Source organism: Nelumbo lutea, chromosome 5 (genome assembly GCF_056320005.1).
Source record: "Nelumbo lutea isolate HS-2025 chromosome 5, American lotus-T2T, whole genome shotgun sequence".
In the NCBI taxonomy this organism is placed as follows: domain Eukaryota; kingdom Viridiplantae; phylum Streptophyta; class Magnoliopsida; order Proteales; family Nelumbonaceae; genus Nelumbo; species Nelumbo lutea.
Window position 1 is genome coordinate 21,293,404 of NC_142688.1, and position 21,270 is coordinate 21,314,673.

A 21,270-nucleotide genomic window follows, 5' to 3' on the forward strand; every position below is an offset into this window, starting at 1 on the left:
GAAGATAATTTAGAGTTAGGGATGGCAATTTTCCCCACCTCCGACGGGGACTTGACTTCCCAACCTGATGGAGTCGGGGATGGAGATTATTTTGGCAGGGTAAGGGCGGGGATTAATTGAAATCCCCGATCGGAGTCAAAGATGGGGATTGAGGTCCCTGCCCCACCCCGATCTAGAGGTGTAAATCGGATCAGACTGTCTGCGGCCCAGCACAGCATGGCACGACAGCCCACAAGTCGTGCCAGGCCTAGCATGGCTGAGCCTGGGGTTTGAAGTCTACGAGTTGGCACGACACAACATGATCAAGCGGGCCGTGCGGCCCATGTGCCGACATGGCCCAACCCGCGACCCGGCCCTTATATACTATTTATATTATATGATATATATATAATATACATAATATTTATATATTTTAACATATAATATTATATAAATAATAATTACATAATAATATATAGTATATAATATATTAATAAAATAAACATTTTTTCAAATTTATTATACTAATTTATTTAATTATTGTATATATAAGCAATTGTATACATCAAAATTCATATAAAATTAAAATTTTATTTTTTTTCAATTTTTTTAAATAAATAGGCAAAAATAGCTTTGACCCGATCCATGGCCCGACTTGGGCCAAGGCTTGGCCCACGAGCCAACCTGGCCCACGACACAACACAAGTCACACGGGCCTGAGTCGTGAGCCGACCCCCAAAATTTTCACCGGGGATGGTGGCACGACCCATAATGGCCTGCGAGCCAGCACGACATGGCCCACACTTTGCACAAGCCAACTGCGAGTCATGTCGTGCCGGCCCAGCACGGCCCACTTTACACCTCTACCCCGACCCCAATTATATATATTATTATGTATATTATATTATTTATATTTTAAAATTTTTATTTATTTTAAGTAAATTTATTTTTTAAAAAACATTGTTATCTAAAAAAATTCTAGGGATTCGGGTGCCTACAGAGAACCCATCCCCATTGAGAATCGGAGATGGAGGACAACTTTTATCTGGAGCCAAAAAATTAATTTCAGAATCGGGGTCAGGGATGGAAAATATGATCCCCGCCCCATTGCCTTTCCTGTTTAGAGTCCACATCCTACTATTGAATCACGCATAGAAATTGAATAATTCAACTCGTAAAAATATATACCCTTTCATAGATCTATATCTCAATTTGTTACTTATCATATTGGCACACAAGCACAAAAAATAACTATAAATCAATTTAAAAATAGAAAGCATCTGAAATTTTGAATCCTTTGGCATCTCTTATCTATTTTTTAACATGTCTGCAGATTTTGATCTTAAATCAACCGGTTTTTTTACGAGTGTCAGAACAATGATATTGTTGGTGCAGCAGAGTAAAATGAAATATGAAGTGGACGGTCGGACTTATGTGAAAATCTGCTGGCTCAAAAAATAAGAAAAAATATTTTTCTTTCTTGGCAGGTACACTACAAGGGATAAAATGGAATTTCACCAAAAATATAACAAATGCTGATCTGAGAAGGGTATACGCGTGCAACCAGTATTCGTGTAAAACCAGATGTGTATACATTTCTTTTTCTTAGCATTTTGATTAATAGGAGTTTAGCTGTGTAGGATACATTGATATGGAACAACGTGAGAAAACATACATTGCATGACATTTACCAAAAAAAATATACATTGCATGACTGATGACAACTCTTAGGCCTTGTTCACTTTTCGGTAAGTAATTTACCCGGGTAAATGTAGTTACCTGGGTAAGTTTTTCCAGGAAAACACTTACCCGGGTAAGTGCATTTACCCATGTTCTTTTATTTCTCATATAAATAAGGCAATGACCATTTTATCCATAAAATTTCATTATTAAAAGGGACATTTTTGTCCCATTCAAGTGTTGGCAACTTTCCCCCATAGGTGGGAAATTTATTTACCCACTCAGGAGATACCCAGGAAAATAAACATTCCCTGGTCCCTACATAAATCCGAAAAAAGAACATGGGATTCTTGGACAATGGGAACCAAAATCCCATTGACCAACTTTCCCCCCTCTCAAAATCCAAAAAAAGTGCACCCCCTTAAAATGATTGTCCAATCTCTCCCTTTAATTGAACTAGGTTGTTCACACAGTAAGAATGTCGAATTCATGTGGCATGAAATCTTCACTAGGTCTGTAGTATTTGTCCGGTGAGTATAAGCTCAAGTTGGTCACCTGGCCGCTGTATAGGCAAGCAAATCTTTCCACCTACACAGAATACATAAATTATGGAAATGATCAATGAATGTCACTAGGCAATAATTTTTTTTTTTAAATCTGCTTGATTTTAAGCTTGTTTCTCTAGTTGGTATGAAAACTAGAAAACATTGAAGTGAACTAATATGAAAGAAGCAAACATTAAAAGTATAACTAAAATAACAAGCATTTCATAGCCTATGAAAAAACTAGGAGATGGATCTCTGTTCTGTTAATGCAAAAGGGCAAAACAGAGACCATGCGTCTGTGTATAAAGTTGACGAATATAAGTAGACAAATGTATGAAGGAACAGAACCCTTGTTATTTTGAACACCAAGAAATACAGAAACGTAAAATTGTATTAATTGTAGAAAACAGGAAAAGATATGAATTGGTAAATCCTTATCCCGGTCAAGGTTAGAAAGAGAGGACTGTCCCAACAAAAAGAACAGAGTAAGCCCAAGACAGAAAATGTCAAACAGAAGAAAAAAAACAGTTGGGTAATATTAAAAAATATTGTATCTTTTAACTACCATGTGAAGCAAGCTCAGTTCGTGACTTGAATCTTAAAAAGGAGACTGACCTGATGTGCAAAGCGAGAATTCTGGTAGCCCGTCTTCATGAGTTGTCCCCAAACCTTGTGGAACTGAAACACATCATAAATAACTGTGATACTAATATAGATGAAGATTTCACTTCTCAAAGATGGTAGTAGTCTTGAGAAGGTTTCATTAGATACAATTTGAGAACTTGATGATTGTTTGAATGGTTGTTATTTAGTGAGCTTTTGGTTTCTATAATTCATCTTTGAAGTGTTGGAATTGTTTTGTGGCAAACTCAAATCCAAGGTGGCATTAAATATTAAGGCCTCTAACAAATAGTATTGCAATAACCAAAAAAATGTTTAGGCCTGATATTAGGATATCTTTGGAAGTTATTGATTTAATATTGGTGCTGGCAACACTCAAATAAGAATGCCATTACAGTAAGGAAACCCAAGGGTTCTCTTAGGTGTAAGAATTGTTCCCATCATGAGTCACACACAAGGGGAAAGTTGTTCATCTATTTTCAGTTTGCTAGGGACATTGGAAGGAAATAAAGAAAAGAGCTTTTTATGATAAGAGGATTGTGGATACAGACTCTTACATTCACTGATTTTGAAAGCTTGGGATGCATTAGGTTTTAGAACAGTTTAGAAATTGCATATGTGTAGAGATTCTTTTCTAATAGAGGACTATCACAAGATCATTCTTCTGTGCTTCTCTCCTCCTCCCCCCCCCCCCCTTTTGTGCTTAAAATTTCCATTAGTTATCACAAAATAAAATAAAATTATCTGTTAAAAAGCAAAGCAAAATGTTAACAATGGGTATAAAATAAGAGCTAGGTATTAGCTTTAACATTAGTGCAGGAAGAGCCTCTTCATGCAAATAACTTATCGTGGTTGCATTTGTTCATACAAACTAGTTGACTTTAAGTACAAGAAATACATTACAGAGTGCTTGCAGATGACTTTAGACTTTTCTAGACTTAGAGGTACCTGTCTTTGACAACCCAAGGGTTCAATGAGTATTATGATGAATGCTAAAGCACCAATCCTATTGACAATTTATATTCACTTTGAAACTATATTATAAAGGTGCAATTTTATGTGCATAAACTGGATGGATGTGGTATGCTTTATCAAGCCAAGACTATTTCATTATGACATTGGTGCTCAGATTTTGTTTTTTTCCTTACCTCACATTAAATATCTCTACCTCATTTTAAATTGGACTTGAATTTGTTCAGTATCTTCTGATAAAAGTATTAACCTCTATCTGCTTTCTAACTTGTTACCCTAAGCATGACTTGTAACTTTGTATAAAACAAATTGCTCAAGGGAATATTTCTATCTTGAACAAATAAGTCCTGCCAGGGTTGTCACAAATTTTGAATCCATCAGTTATCCACATTAGAAACCTCTTCCCTTATGGACATCATTATTCCTAATGGAAAGAAGAAAGCAGAAGTCATACATTAATTCATAATCCCAGTAGCATTAGGATCTTTATTTGTTAAGAAGGCAAATAAAAAGTTTAGCGAGGTCAACAACATAAACCATGCAATGATTTCTCAACCTGATAGTAAAGTATGCTCAAATACTGCAACAAGTCTCATGATTCTTTTGAAATAGATGCATTTCTCAAAAGAATATTGATATTGGGTGACCAATTTTCTTCACATTGAAATATAACATCACAGCTATATTGTCAGTGACAGATAAAACCAAGTTCCTTAATGATGCAAAAGATTTTCATGGTTTAAATAAAGATTAGTTACCTGTTGGTGAAAACTTCGCTGAACCTGTTGATGACGAAGACGAACTTGCTCTCTTTGAGACTAACAATCACAATGATTAAAAAAGTCATATAAATAATTGGGTAAGCCAAAGCAATTTTAATTTCTTGCTCCTTTCTTATAATAAGAAAACAACCTAAGAGGGGAAGCAGAGGGAGGAAGGGAAAGAAATTAAAAGGATGAGGGAGGAAAAGAGAGCCCCAAAAATATAATGGCTCTATCCTCCAATAACACTGTGCAGGGTGGTGGTCTCACAACTAGAGATGCTGCATCGAGGGTAGATAGAACAGAATTAATTTGGGGGCTTTCAACCCATATGGGATGTTTTCTTTTTTTTGTTGAAAAGTGGTGAAGATTTCATTAAAAGCTTAAAGGAAACATGCTGATGAGGGAGAGGTTCCCTCAACAGCTACAAGGCAAACAGAAAAGACTACAAAAAAGGAAACATTAATTCAAATCATCGTTGACCCACAGAAAATTCTCCCAATGGTCACTGAAATGCCTAAAATGCACACCCTGAAAGAGATTACCAATGGATTTTCCCATTAAGATAAACATTGAATGTTGTTGTTGCATCCTTGGCAACCTAGTACCTACTAGCATTGATGGAGTGTTCAGAAATAGGGAAGGTGATATTTTGGCCTTGTCCTCTGGACTGGAGCGAACTGAAGGTGGTACTCCAAGGTTTGGGACTGAAGAACTTTTAATTACAGAGACATGACAGTAGAAGGTGACTCCGGGATGATGGTGGGATGGCTCATGAATATTAGTTTGGGGACTTAGCAGTATAGGCACATAATGAGAGAGATGAAAGAATTGATAAGAGAACATAGATGTACCTTCTAGTAAAAGTCATAAACTCATAGTAATGACTTAACTGGGAAAGAAAGTAGTTTCCACATTTTGATTTTAAGATACTCAAAGAATCACATACACACACACACACACACACACACACACACACACATCCACATGAAATTCTTCTAGAAAAGAAGCGTAATAAAAAAAAGAAAGCTCAATGTGGCTGACCTCCAATTCCTCAAGTTCAGAGGATAGCTTTTTCTTTTCATCAACACTCACATCCTTGAATCTGAGTACAAAAATGAAAGATCTGAAGTAAGAAAAACTACTATAAGAAAACAAAGGAACAATTATGGGAATCAACCTGCAGATCTGGATAGAGCTGTGATGGCTCCAAGCAGGGTGTTGCTGCACTATAATGACTTTTTTCCAGGTGTGGCTACAGCATTCCAAAATTATCCTTGAATCTTGAATCAATTAGGGGCTGGTTGAGCCTGAATAACCAGCTTCTCCCTTGGGTCTAAATAAATCTATCAAGCTTTAAATTATCAGGATCTTTTACTTTCTTATCTTCCATTATAGTATTTGAACCAAAGTAGGAAGTTCTTCTTTTGCATGTATATATGTATTCCAGCATATTTGCTTACTCGTTTCTCTTTGGTGTGACTCCGGTTGGATGATTCAAATGCAAAGTAGATCTTGACCCAGAAATAATGTTGGTTTATTCTTCTTTATTTATTAATCGAGTTTCTTGAAATTCAAGTGACTTTCTTGATTGACTTGGTCTCAGAAATCTGAATACAAGGTCTTGATCTTTTTTTATTGGAAAGTTTTAACTTTTATTAATTGTAACAAAAGAATGAATTTATACAAGAAGTGTCAGGATAGTTTGTATACATCCACTTTATGGTCGGAAACATAAAACAGATGGAGTATCCTGCTTTGCGACCTTGAATTCATTATTGAGCTGCCTCTGACTAGTTCAGTTCATCAGGTTGATTCTTTAAATAATCATTGGTTAGAATCTGTGAAATAGGTCTCAAAACAAGCTCTTGCTGTAAATTTTAGTAACTTTTATTTTATTTCAGGGCTGAAACTTGTGGATAACCCTAAATCTTTTATTAGTGTTAGAAATATTTACTACAATATCAATGTGATCCATAGTTTTCTAACATATTTTATCATCTTGAATTTCCCTTCGGGAATTTCCATTAAAAAAAACCTACTTCAATGCCCATGTGGTAGGTGTTCACCAAGTGAAGCATGATCAGATCAAATTTGATACCAATGACATGAGAGAACAAAATGTAGAACAGATTGTAATGCTTACTCGAGAGACCACTTAAGGTGATGTATTTTGTCTTCGACAAGATCACGTTCTTTCCTTAACAATTGAAGTTGCTGCAAAGAGGAAAAAAACTCATTAAACTTAAGTAATGGGTTCAGCCTACCTTACAGTTATAGTAAATTATAGAAAAAGCAAGCTTACTACTGGCTTTTCCCATACCTGAACACCTTCAAAACTTTATCCTAAAAAGCACTCATCTCTTTCTTAAACATGGTATAACCATGTTAAATCAATTCTTTACCATCCATTACTTATATTTATTTTACTATAAGAAATACATACACAAATAGGTGATTAACTAAAGAAGGATTTGATAATGTAACAAATTGCCAGCTTTGAAAGTAATTGATATCATTTTCGTGTTATGGATTAACTTTGGGTACTTGCTAATGAAACCTTGAAGTTATTAATACCTTGTGAGTCTCCCTTGACTGTGAAAGGAGTTCCACCTCCCTCTCCAGCTCTGGAACAACAAGCATTGTTCTCCAACCTGTTAGGGAAAAATGAAATGAGAAACAAACCACAACTGTTTAAGGAAATCATAAATGAATATAAAGGGATGCCTCTTCCCTCAAAACAGAAAATAAATAGCACAAAAAATATCATCATCATCATCATCTATGCCTTGGCCCAACTATATGGTATCGTCTACATGAAATATTATGCATCCACCAAATGGGATGACTTAAGCTTTTTTCTTAATCTTCAAAACATTAACTAGGTAATCTTCAAGTTGGCAGCTAGCACTAGAACTTTTGCCAGTGTCTCATGATCATGGGTCCTGATGTGGAAATTGATGATTCAAACCATGGAACCACAGACAAAATTTATTTCCTATTTCTTGATAACAAAAATGAAAGATGAACCCCCTGAAATTGTTTTAGAAATTTATCATGATCTTTCTAATGCCTTACCAATATAAAGATCAGTCATTTTATTGTTTACCGATCAATATATATATATATATATATATATATATATATATATATATATATATATATACATATATATATGTATATATATATATAATACTAGTCATAATATTTAATTACAATTTCTCAGATGGGCCCTGTGTGCTTTGTTACAGAATGGTTGAGTCACCTGTTCCTTCATTGCTCTTTCAGTACTTTGTTTGTCAAGTCTCGGGTATGTCCAGGAAAGGAAAAGTTTGCTGGGCAACTGTCCAAGAAGCAATTACTTGGGCCTTATGGCATGAGAGGGCTAGAAGAATCTTCAAACAGAAGCCAATTTCTGAGGCAGGGGTGATCAATACGGCAGTAGAAGAATTGAAGAGTTGACTTTCTGTTCACAATGTATTTAAGGATGATATGTTTTCTTCTTTTTTTGAGGGTGGACTTTCTGGGGGTCCCTAGTAAGCTATACTGTACGTCGTCTCATTGTACAGAGGATCACACTTTAATATTAATACAATACCTTATACTTTACCTTTCTCTCTCTCTCTGTATGTGTGTGTGTATATATATATATATATACAATTCAAACACATCAAAAAACTGGTAGTAATTCATATTAAACAAGTTATACTTAAATACTTTTGAATATCATGACTACTTGGGATAAGGCATGGATGATGATGATGATGATGAAAGAACGCCCATCGTTAGAAATTATAAGCAATGTTAGCAGACTTAGACCAGACAAAAAAATATATACAATTTGGTCACCAGTTCAAGTTCCAGATCATCTTTTGAAGTTAGATTATATCAAAATAAGCTAATAATGAAAAATATTATAGGTTATAACAGATATTAATGGATGTATTTGAGGTAGGCTTGACCAAGTCAACATTTCTAAGAACCAGATAGCCAAAAACCATTTTGGCTGCTGGTAACTGGTTCTGATGGCCCAACCATTGGTCTGAGCCTGATAACATTGGTTAGAAGGGTTATAGTCAATTCATAGGCTATCAAGACTAGAAAAGTCAATAAAAGAAAAACTGTACCTAGAACTTTTTTGCTGCGTAAGATATCTCCATATATGTGATCTCCAACATAAAGAATCTAGTCCATGTAAATAGAAACATTTTAGACATGGGGTTCATGGGAAGAAGACTTAACAGTGACAAAGAAATAAAAATTGATTGCAGGACTAAATATTGATTTGATTCTACAATAAGCTCCTCCCCTCCCCTACCCTCCAACAAAAAAAAAGGATGCGAAAAAAAATAAAATTAGGCATGGCCATGCAAATCAAGTTTATAAGGATTAAGTAGCTTATGTAATCCTTTTTTTTTTTGTTTGAAAATTAAGCATATTCGTTCAAGAAACAAAGGGAGTAAATATAGCAGGCCCATGTACACCAAGGACCTACACACTGTGAATATACAGACAATACACCCAAAGAATATACACAAAGAGAACTTTTGTCAAAAAAAGAGTCACTATGCTTCCCCATGAAAAACTTGTGCACACTAACCCAAGATGTCCACCATCTCTCCATATTATGAAAAATCCTTGAATTTCTTTCAGTCCATATGCTCCAATATCACTGCAAGAGGAGCTACCTTCCATAATATAGCCCCTTCTCTACTCACACCTTTTACCTTCCAGCTTTTGAGGAAAGCTTCTAAAGTTTCAGGTATGCACCCTTCCACCACACAGATGCCTTTAACCACTGGATTAACTGTATTGAGTTCTGAAAAGTACAAATAAAAGGCTGAAGCAACTTTATATGTCCAAACCTTGAGGTTAAATGGTTAATCATGAGGATCTTGTCAAGAATCACTGTCTACATGAAGAAAAAGACTTTGGAGGGGATATGGTCCTATCAAAGCCACCTCCAAGGGAAGGCTTAGCCAAGGGACCAAATAGGAAATCATAGAATGATCCAATGGTGAATATACCTTGTGGGTTGAATTTCCAAATTCTTTACCCTCTTCCCCTGCCTGTATGCACCGATGCTGTAGATTCTCAAGAGAGGATATTAAGGAGTATGCTTCCAAATCATTGAGACAACACAATAATTGGGGAACCAATACAAGTACACCAGATTGTAATAATTTCTAGTTAGTGTCTTGAATTATTGATTGAGCAGAAAATAAATTTGATTCGAAAAAATAAATTTATTTTTTCACTGTATCTCCAACCCAACAATCCTTACAAAAAATAAATTTGATTACAGTTGCTTGGTTTATAGGGAATTTGCTTCGAAAAATCATCTCTAGAGTTAATTACTTCTCCAGAAACCCAAGCCATATGAAAATTCAACTAATAAAAATTCATGACCCAAAGCTTGGATCCAAAGCCATATGAAAGTTTGTTTTTTTTTTTTTTTGAGAAAAAGTTAACCAGATTTCATTGATAAAGATAAGAAATACATGAGTAGGTGTACTAAAAGTGAAAACAGCAGAAATACAAAATTACAAGGGGGGAAGCTTGTTGCTGTATAAATTTTTTAGGTTCGCTCCCAATTTAGCTAATCCATCAGCAATATGATTCATCTCCCTCGGGATCCACTTCAGAATAACATTCAAATGTTCCAGGGTGTCTCTTGCCTCTGACAGATAACGACTCAACCTCCATGGGCCCCCCTCCTTCTCTTTCAGCCATTTGATGGTATTGGCTGAATCTGATACCAGTGAGGGCTGCCATCACTTCAGCCTTTGTTGAGTCTGTAATACCTAATGGACCACTAAACGCCCAACAAATCAGTCCCTGTTCTCTTGATTATACCTCCTTGTTCTCTTGATTTTTTTTTTTTGAGAAAAGGTAAGGTAATTCTATGAAGGGTAAATTACAGATAGGTACCTTGTACTTTGGGGGTAGTGACAGATAGGTACCTTAAACTTTCAATTGCAACAATTTAGTACACTGAACTCTCAAAAATAGACACTTGGGTCCATCCATTACTATTCCGTCAGTTAAACATTACATAATGTCAAAAATGCCCTTCTCATGTATTTCTGAGATCATTCTCAGGTAATCAACCGTCTCCCCACGATAATGTTCTCACATGGACAGCAAATAACAGATTCAGTGACGATTTTACTCTGTAGAATGATCTCAAAAATACACAAGAAGGGTACTTTTGACATTATGTAGTCTTTAACTGACGGAATACTAACAAATGAACCTAAGTGTCTATATTTAAGAGTTTAGGGTACTCAAGTGTTGCAATTGAAAGTTTGGGGTACCTATCTGTCACTACCTCCAAAGTACAAGGTACCTACTTGTAATTTACCCTGTTATTAATTTAGCAATAAAAGTACAATAGGATCCCGTCAAGGAACACTACTTGGAAGAGGATCAGTCAGAACAAAACAACATTACAATTACCAGAAGTTCCTAGAATTCAGCCTAGCCCCTAGCTAAGAAACCTGAATTCCCTTTACAGCCAAGACCCAAGAGATCAATTTTTCCAAAGGAGAAGGCAATCAGCTCTTCCGGATCTTGGAGATACTGTGAAATAGCCTTTTATTTCTTTCTACCCAAATAGTACTGATTACAGCAGCTGAAATGGACACCCACAGACCGCTAGCAAGCTTTGACAGCCCTATAACTCCCAGCACCCCAACAACTCCTTCACTGAACCCGGCATAAACCCAAGCAAGACCCAGAGCTGAAAAATAGTGGTTCCAGATCTGAGCAGAGATAGGACAATGGAGAAACAGATGAATGCTATCCTCCAAGCCATGGCCACATAGCAATCCCTGATCTTGGAACTGCATCCTTGTTCTCTTGAAATTCTGTTACTCTTTCTCAAAAAAGGAGAAAAAAATATTGCTTGAAATCATCTGCCTCCAAAACCTTCTTTCTCTACTTACCAATTCTCCAAAGCCACTTGCCAAATAATGCCTTATCATCAGTTTCTAGTGATTTGTTCTTGTTGCCTCTGTTTATTTTATCCCTTTTAGGACAAGCTATTCATTAGCATTCCAACTTTTACCTAGTCAATATCATGTAAGCATATGTGACAAGAAATGAAAAAGAAAGGAAGCTCTGCTTTTAAACTAGCCTACTTTACAAGGTTAGACATAAAGTCAACTAAAATTCAAAATGATGGCCCTGTAAATATGAAACATGGCACTAATGATAAATCAATGATATTATTTTCAGTAACTTTTGATATTAAATGCATGTATACATCAAGCTATACAAGCAGTATAGTCTATTTTTATGTACAGTGATAGCCCTTGCTGCACCCTCACCAATACTTCATAGGGAGTTGATAATTGCATACAACACTTTTTCAACCCAATGTCATTGCAACAAGTCATATGAAGAAGAGAGAAAAAAAATGAAACAAATTCATTGGAACAAGTTATGCAGCACCTGTGAACTTGATTCAATGGAAAGCAATTTATGCAGATGGGCAACACTCCCTCCCTGAAAAATGAAAGTTCCAGAACATCATCAATAACAGATAAAGATATTTGATTTCCAGCATATCATCCAACTTTAAAATTAATGTTTGGCCAGCTATCAACTGGATGGATAAAAACAATGGAGAAAATACCTGGAAAACTCTACAAGCCTTCCTCGACCCTTTTGATTGTACTGTTTGTGAAGTGTTACCGATCTTGTAGCAGAAAATCAGATGAACAAATAAGGAGAAACGTAAATAAGAATTAATATGGATTCTGAACACAGGGAAGAAGAATATGGAATTTACCATACCAACCTGAGGAATTGGAGTGCCATTATCTGTATTAAGTAGCATTCCAGATTCAGGTTCAACCTCAAATAGGTTTGCACGGTTTTCTTCATTGAAAAAGCTTGGCTTTGAACTGTGGCCATAAGATGATAAGCAGATTTTTTATTGTTAAAAGCAATCAAGTGATGAAAAACTGTGAACCAAGAACTGCATGTATTCATTGACATGAACGATATGCCTTGATTTAGCACATGATGTTGCCAAATGTAATATAATGGCATTTTCTAGGAGTTTTTTATTCGTTAACAAAAATTCCTATTAATTACATACCATTCAAAAAAAATTCTACTGACCATTGCCTAAATATATAATTAGTAACAGTATTTTTTTGGAGCTATTCTATGCGATAATGGATTCCCAGTCCTCTGAAAATGTAATATCCTATTTATTGAGAAAAACTTTCAAGTGCCACCAATTGTGATCATGCAACAAAAGAAGCCGCATAGATACAAAGTAAGAAAAATCAAATGCTTTAACCGGTATCAGGGTGCTACTTCATAATTTCTCTAACAGAAAAACTAAAGAAAAATGAAAGGTATGCTGGATATCAGTTAAGACTTAAAAGTTCCATCCATACGCACTTGAAGAATAATATTATATCAAATACTTAAAAACAAAAAATATGAGAACGTGAATACCATTGACCTCAGAAGAATTCAAAACTACCAGGTAGATAGACTGTTTTAGAGATCAACAAACACAAGAAAAAGGAAAAAGAATTACACAAGTAAAGGAGAGAACCTGCCAGTAATAACAACATCAAAGTTTTCAAGCCAATCATAACTGCAAGGAGAACTGCCATCCATAGTTTGGTGCCCACAAAGAAAATTCATCACAACATGTGTATAGTCCCATAAACTGCAGCAGAAATAAAGTAGCTTTACTTATTATCTTAGCTATTGTGGATACAGTAGTTCGATCAAGCAATCCAAAGAAGTAAAGAAAAAAAATAAAGAGGAAGCAAATTCCTAGATTTTCAACACAAATCTGGCTAGCAGAATTTACTAAACCAAACTTTTATTCATTAACCTAACTCTTCTAAACTTCAATTACAATGATTTCATTAATGGACTCAACGTTAGAGCATTGATCTCCCTTTACAGACTTCAGTTAAGACTCAAAAACTATACCAAAACAACTTTTAATTGCTCTATAACTAAAACAAACCCAGGTAACCTATAGGGAGAAACAAACTTAATTTAAAGAACCACAGATTATTAAAAATAATAAACCATGATTTTACTATAAATAGTAATTATGGGATTATTAATTTATTATAGATAGTAAGGCCAAAATTACCATAAATAGTGATTTAAACTTTTACAAGATAATAAATATCTAGAAGACTTAGAAGCACTAATCCAGAGATATCAACAAACTATTAAAAAACTTAAAAACTCAAAAATACCAAAACTAGAATGACACAACATTATGAGATTGCCATTGATGCAAGAATATAAAGACTTTTGATTTCTTCTTCCATGGATTTTTCTCTTGCTTACAAGTCAGCATCACGAATAGTCTAGCATCGAATCCGAATTGCTCATTCAGATGGCTTCCTAGATCTGCAAATCAACACACTAGCAAGGAGGGTGGTAAGCAGAGTAGATCTAGTTTGGTGATTGCCAGGACCTGGATTGGAAATTTAAAGAGATATAGACTTACTTCACCTTTTGTTTTTCTTGTTGCCTTTGTATGTCAGCCTATAGCTTTTAAACACCCTATATTTTACCTTTCACAATTTCACTTAAACAACATGAAATGTTGGAGTATTTTTCTTGATAAAATTTTGACTGTTGTTTAATGATAAAAAAAATCATCTATGAATGTTAAATAACAGAAATAAACTTAAGACTTTTTCTAAAGGTATATAATATTGTAGTTCAGAAAAAAAATATGGATCATCTTAATAATTAGCACTGTTTGCGGAGACATTATATTCTGATTATCATTTCTGTGTCCACGTGATACTGGCTTGAATGGCTTCCTTCCTTTTTTAACCAACAAAAAGATACACCACAGGAAAGAGGATGATTTTTCATGTTTTATGTGGCTAACTCCAGTGCCTAAATAAGTGGGTTTCTGTTTTCTACTTTTGGATGTCATCCTCAGGATATTGGCATTGAGCCACCTCATTTCAAGAAGGAAAACAATAATTGATGAATCCATTCCTTGTCTAAACGATGCCCAATTCATCAACCACTCCTTAAATGTTGGTTCGTGTAGGCAATGGGGTCATTTTTCAATCTGTTCTCCTATGTTGGGTACCATTAAGTGATCCAACCAAGGGATGCTTCCAAAGCTTGGTCACCAACCATATCTAGCTGAAGAGGGAGAGAACCTATTCTCTCTCATCATATATTGGAAATTGGGATAAGAAGAAAATGTTGAAAAGGGTAGGATCCCTCCTGTCATTGTTCTTCCATTTTGAAGGGGTTTGAAAATGTATAATTATGATTCGGAGTATCTCTGCTTGTTGTTTCTTAGTCTTGGTATTTCAGTGGAAATTTATGTAGCACGGTCTTGTTTTCTTCTTCCTTGGGACACTTTGTTTCTTTTGAAATTGAGATCAGATCTTGTAATATTTCTGTGATGTGGGGTGATATTTACTGTGGTGATTTCTTAACACCACTTCTTGTTTTTAATTTAATAAATTTTATTTTACTATAAAAAATGGGGAAGGAGTTAATATATGTTATCAAGAAGAAAATAAAGAACAGAAAATGTACAGGCATTTACAACTGTAAAGTAGGGAAAGAAAATTCTTACAGGAAATGTATGACAATAAGAAATACATATAAAAGAAAAACTACAGGAATGAAGTGTTACCAATTGATATTAAAAGATTATCATTCATGAAAAGGAAAAGTAAAGAACAAAGCAGAAACCCATTAAAGTGCTTTGATAAACCTAATTAAATCATACTGTGAATGAACTTACACTCCTTTTTAACAGAATCCTGGTGAAGTCAGCACCGAACTTAAAAAACTAACACTTGCTATTAGAATGCATCAATGCATTCTTTATCAAGCATGAAGCTTGCACCGTAATGTTTTATATGGCTACATGTAAAAATATAAGCATATAACTATACATAAAAATATGAATAAATATTCCAAGGAATTGACAGAAGGATACCAATACCTGTTTGTCACCAGGAATGTAGAACGGCCAGAATCTCTAAGCATTTTAAGCATGGGAACTATTGAAGGATCATCGTTTATATACCTAATGAATGCACAATCAAAGTAAAATGAGATCAAAATGATATGAATGTTCAGGGACTTGTTAAAAATTTAATGAGAGGCTCGTATCAATGTCTTAGATAACAACTACAAGTTTTTGCTTCCATATGGTAGAATAACTAAAACCAACTACATGGTCCTTACTTCTTAGGATCTTTTGCAACCATTTGCTTCAAAGTTCCATCGCGGTGGCATAAGTCAACCGCAGCTCGAACATCCTTGTACAGTCGAGAGTAGCTTGAAAAATGTAAAGCAGCACGTAAACAAAGAAGAAAAGTGAAAAAAAAAAAGAATGAGATAATATTTCTAATATGATGCTGAAAAAGAAACCCTAATTAATGATCAACTTAAAAACTGGTACCCTGTTTACTGTGCAATAACAATGACAGGGTGAAAATTGTGCTTAAATAATAAAAGATAAAGCCCATGCATAAAGTAACTCCTTGAAGTCAGCAATATTTTGGAATGGGTAGTATTTATACTCAGCATTATTTGGCACGTTTCCAGGATTATCATCCTTGAAGTCAACAAGTTGTGCAAATAGGTAAGCTTCAGCCAGTGAGAAAAGAGTATCAATAAGAGCATAATCAGGCTCATCAAATGAATCCTGTAACAATGTGTTTCCATAAGTTGCAATCTTGTCTTCCTTAGACATCTCTCTAAAGCCATGGTAGGCTACCTTCACATATTTGTGTCGATCCATCTGTGAAAGAAAGGAAAAAATAACACTTGTACTCACTGAATATAAAGCAATAAATGAAAGTCAAGAGAATGGGAAAAAAACATACTAATTCAACAAGCATCTGAAACTGAAAAAACCACAGAACAGGATGCATGCAGCTAAATGTAAATGTCGGTGGTGGTAAAGATGGTGAAAGAAGCTTTACATCTGAACATTTTCTTTGTTATTAGTGTTGAATTACATCACAGTTGTACTCAATGAATATAAAGCAATAGGTTAAAGAAGAGAATGGGAAAAAACCATCTATTAATTTGGCAAGCATCTCAAACTGAAAAAACCACAGAATGGGATGCATACAGACAAAATGTAAATGTTGGTGGTAGTAAAGATGACCAAATAAACCTTATATCTGATTTTTTTTTCTTTATTATTATTGTTGTATTGCATCAGAAAGTTAAGAGCTAACCTTTAATATGTTGCCTCTCTTCTTATCAAGAACCAAACCCCTGACCATGTATTTCCAATCAAATGACCACTCCAGTAACTGCAGAAAGTAATATCAGTCAGCAAACCCTATATCTTTTTCTTCAGAATATAAGAGCCAACAAAATGGTACTACATTACAACTAAATAAAAAGTAATTTGGAATGTTTACATATAAAGAAAGAAAAGGATCAATCACTTCATTAATAAGGCATGAGAAGTAAATTTGACATTTAAAAATTGTGTGCAAACAGGAGGACTCTAAGTTGTTTTGGTTCAATATCTAGAATTAAAGAATATGAATGTCATAGAAACTGGAGGAATGTAACTTCTGGTGGACATTTTGATAGACAACTTGCATCAAGCAAACATTATGTAAAATCCTAGAACAAGACAAGATTCTCTAGTTGCTTCTAAGTGCTAATAGAACAGTGTCTACTCAAAACTACAAAGGATTTTCATGAAAGTTAGGAATTCCATATATATTCTTTTTCTTGGGGGTGGATTGGTAAAAAAGTACATATATATTAGATCAAACTACCACATTCAGGAAGCATTGAGTAATTATTTCAGCATCATCACATAGATGAGTTGTCACAGAAAAGCTTATATAGATAAGAATTAATCAACAACATAGCGTTAATCTAGGACCACTGGTTGTGGATTAAACCTGTACAGACTCCGTTAGATAATAGTTTCTGTGATGAAATCTAAAAGTCTCAAGGTTTAATATCTAAACATTTGAGGAAGCTACTCTCTGGATCAGTTTGTAATTTTGCACATCTTCCAAGAAACAAATGAAGGCAGGAAACATATCACAAAGATTCAGTTATACATGAAAAGATAACAATGGATGAAAATCAAACAAACCTCTGAAGGGTATCCCAGATCATAAACCAGCTTTCTGATTGTGCCATTGTAAGCAAGGGATTCAAAAGTTTCAGGCATGTATTGTGCTAAAGTGTAATCCATATCAAACCCAACTGCAACGATATTCTTCATATTCAAAGATCTGTTGCAAAAGATATGCTTTCCCATATAAATTTCATGGCACCCTTCAGGGGATGACCAAATACATTGATCTTGAGTGGCATCACTAGGAATGGGATGCTGAGATTGTGACATCTTATCATCTAAACTGGCACTATCCGTTATATAACTGGCATAGAATTGATTAGTTCCTGAAACCCATGACTAATTGCATTAGCATCAAATAAAAGGCATATGTTATATGTACAATGTTCGCGTAAATATACGCATAATTAAATAAATGCTAATACATTTAAATCTAGAAGAATAAAACTGCATTTATTACAGAAAAAATCTAATTTCATCTGTACCTTTGAATATAATGACCATATAATATTCAGCAAAAGCGGCTCTTACAATAATATATAATAATTTATTTTGTAATTAGCAACCAACACTCAAAAGAACTCTATTAGTAATCATAAAATAAGGTAGAAAACCCAGTTCAAGACCACATCCGATCAGGTTTTCTTCCCATCCCCCCCCCCCTACCTACATATCTTGCAAAGAACTGCTTCTAATACCATATATATCTCCCAAAGGAAAGCATTAAATCCCACCTAGAGGAAAATATACTCTACCAATTAACTTTATCAAACAAACCTGGAAACAAGACATTACACGACTTACCTGGAATATATTATTCGAATGAACACAAGGTGCACGATGTCCTGTTCCAACCAGAATCCTCCCAAGTTCGCTTCAATCATACATAAGAGTCTAAAGTTTTCAAGTAAAAAAGCAGCCCTGCCTCCCAAAACAATTTATTAACACTAAAGTATAAACTCTTTCTCCCAATGTTAACAACTCCACCATCAAAACCCATCTAAACCTCTAGGGGGGGGGGGGGGGGGACAAGAATGCACCAAAACAAACGCGAACAACGAACTCTAAGAAACGAAGAAGCAAGCAATAGAATGCAGTAAAAAGAAAGAGTAGAAATGACGAACCTCCAATGTTGATTCTTGTTCTTTGTCTTCCTAGAGTTGAACCGTCAGCTGCAGAAATGAGTCGAGAACCAAGAATGCTGGAATTAAATTTGATTCGGGAGGCGGAAGGAGAGGGGAGGTCGGGAGATAGAAAAGATAGGCAAATGGAGACCGGTCTCTTTTGAATCAGCATATTGGATTCAAAGACGCATCTCGGGATAGTGTGCCTCCGTGGATAAAGCGAATCGGTACCTGGAATCGTCGTCGCACGATTACTTATTTGCTTGCTCTTGTTGCAATTGTTGAAGTAGACATTCAATCTTCAATTCATGTGGTTAAGTTCAGAGAAGGAAGGAAATAGAGGGAGGAAGCTACGACGATCATAAGAGAGGTGGAGAATATACATTCGAGGGAACAAGATTCAAAATGAGCTTCGCTTTTTATCCAACTTCGGTTGCAGCCTTGGCAGTGGGCAGTGGAACGGGAGATGTAATGGGTTCAGTGGCGGGGCGAGGGGGGAGTAAGGTTAAGATATCGTGCCACGTGTTTCGTGGTTTTGGCGGGGAGAGAGGAATGCTTGTGAAGTTGTGCGCCGATAACCTGCGCCAGGAATGTACGGTGGCACCGTTGGGATATGCTGCTTGCAAGGCTGCGTGTTGATGCTTTATGTCTGTTTGTCCGCTTTGGTAAGGGAAAAACGACTCCCAAGCACATTATATATAGAACGCTAGCGTTTCCACTCGTGATTGGTCACACGGATTAGGCACACGCTAGTATTTTGTTTTGTTACACACCAAATCACATTGATCAGTCAACTTATCCTTTCTTTTATATAACTTAAATAAAATCTTATAATCTTTAATTAATTATAAAGATGTCATGGAATAAAACAAAAAACAATCATAACTTGTTTCTTTATATTTGATATAAACATATAATTATGGGTAAATCTCTTAAATTATTCATTTATGAAATTGAATAATTCTATGAGCCCGGTCAGGAGTCCGGTTCTCGGGTCAAATAGTTTAGCCTGTTCTAATAAAAAATAATAAAATTAAAAACCGTTGAATAGTTTGAACGATTCAACCATCTGGGTCAGCAATTTGTTGACTAAATCAATGTTTTGTAGGCAAAAAATCGGTTTTTAAGTCAAATATTTTATTAGTTAAATTCGAGTTCGAATAACTAATTGAACTTGTCTTGGCTTTAAAAAAGAAATCACTAGTTGTACTTATCTTTAGATTTGAACTTCATCAGCATCGAACTCGAATCAAGCTTAATCAAACTTGAGTTTGAACGGTTTGATTAAAGCTTAATTTGATTCCAAACATACTCAGATTGTCATACAACTTAATCTTAATATTGAACAATAAAGTTGTTCAATATAAAAATAAATATATGAAAAATAAATTGGAGATAAGATAGGGGTGCTCACGGTTTAGTTAATCAAAACATGGGCCTATTTTTTGAAACCGAACCATTATTACCAGTTTCTAAAAAACTGATAGCCGAAACCAAACCGAGTCGATCAGTTAACTGGTTGACCGGTTTGGTTAACCATCGCTTTTTTATATTTACAATATATATTATAAAAATATATAACTATTCAAAAAAATATAAATATATATAAAATATTATATTTTTAAATAATAAATAATATATTATATATTATAAATATATTTTATATATAATATATAGAAAATATAATATATATATATATATAATATGCATAGATATACATAAAATAATAAGATATATATTATACTAGTCGGTTTGGTTAATCACCGGTTATCTATATTGATTATCTGAAATCGATCCAACCAATTTGGTTTTACTGAATTTTCGGTTCAATTTTGATTAATTCTTCAGCTCGGTTTAGTTTTTCTATTTTTCTTGCCCACCCCTAAGGTAAGCCATCTTCTCTACGAGGTTTGACAACAAAACAAATGATGCTTATTACCATTAATGTGACCATTTATTGATAAATTGACATTTCGATCCAAACTAAGTGCATGTATAAACTTCACAAACTTTTCTTTAAAATCCAAATTGCTCATACAAGCCCAAGAGATGGTAACATAAATTAAATTTGATGAGTTTCTTCCCTAGTCGATAAATTAAGGGTCTATTTGGTCACATGAATGGGGCTTTGGAGTTAGAATCCAACCATTTAACTGCACAAAATTGGAATCCTATTTCCGTTAATGGTAGAACGACATTTCCCCCATTTGAGAGAACGAGTATTCCCTCACCCTTCATTGAGAATGATAATCCATTTTAATCACTCCAGATTTAGATTACTGGATATTAAATTTTCCATTGTATCCATACATATCCAAATACATTTTTTTTTAAATTACATCTTTGATATTTTAAATTTTTAATACTTTATAGCTTTCACCTAATTTTACATCACTTAGGTAAAAACGTGGTAATTCTCTTAGGCTGTGTTTGGTAGAGGTGTAAATTCAAAATTACACTGATGGAAAATTTGATCCCGGCTTAGT

The 21,270-nt window shown here is 34.7% G+C and overlaps 1 protein-coding gene across 1 annotated transcript; it reads right to left on the reverse strand.

Annotated features, from left to right (window-relative positions):
* Positions 1-1,846: 1,846 nt before the first annotated feature.
* LOC148850890 (uncharacterized) lies at positions 1,847-19,451 on the reverse strand. The gene is made up of 17 exons (XM_088942435.1): positions 18,785-19,451; positions 17,676-17,986; positions 16,789-16,866; positions 16,123-16,343; positions 15,785-15,877; positions 15,540-15,623; positions 13,137-13,253; positions 12,363-12,468; positions 12,198-12,260; positions 12,014-12,067; positions 8,686-8,743; positions 7,136-7,212; positions 6,705-6,775; positions 5,603-5,663; positions 4,556-4,615; positions 2,820-2,882; positions 1,847-2,247 (listed from the first exon to the last, which is right to left on the reverse strand). The coding sequence occupies exons 1-17, from the start codon at positions 18,954-18,956 to the stop codon at positions 2,125-2,127; spliced, it is 1,812 nt and encodes a 603-aa protein (XP_088798561.1). The 5' UTR covers positions 18,957-19,451; the 3' UTR covers positions 1,847-2,124.
* Between the last annotated feature and the right edge of the window lie 1,819 nt (positions 19,452-21,270).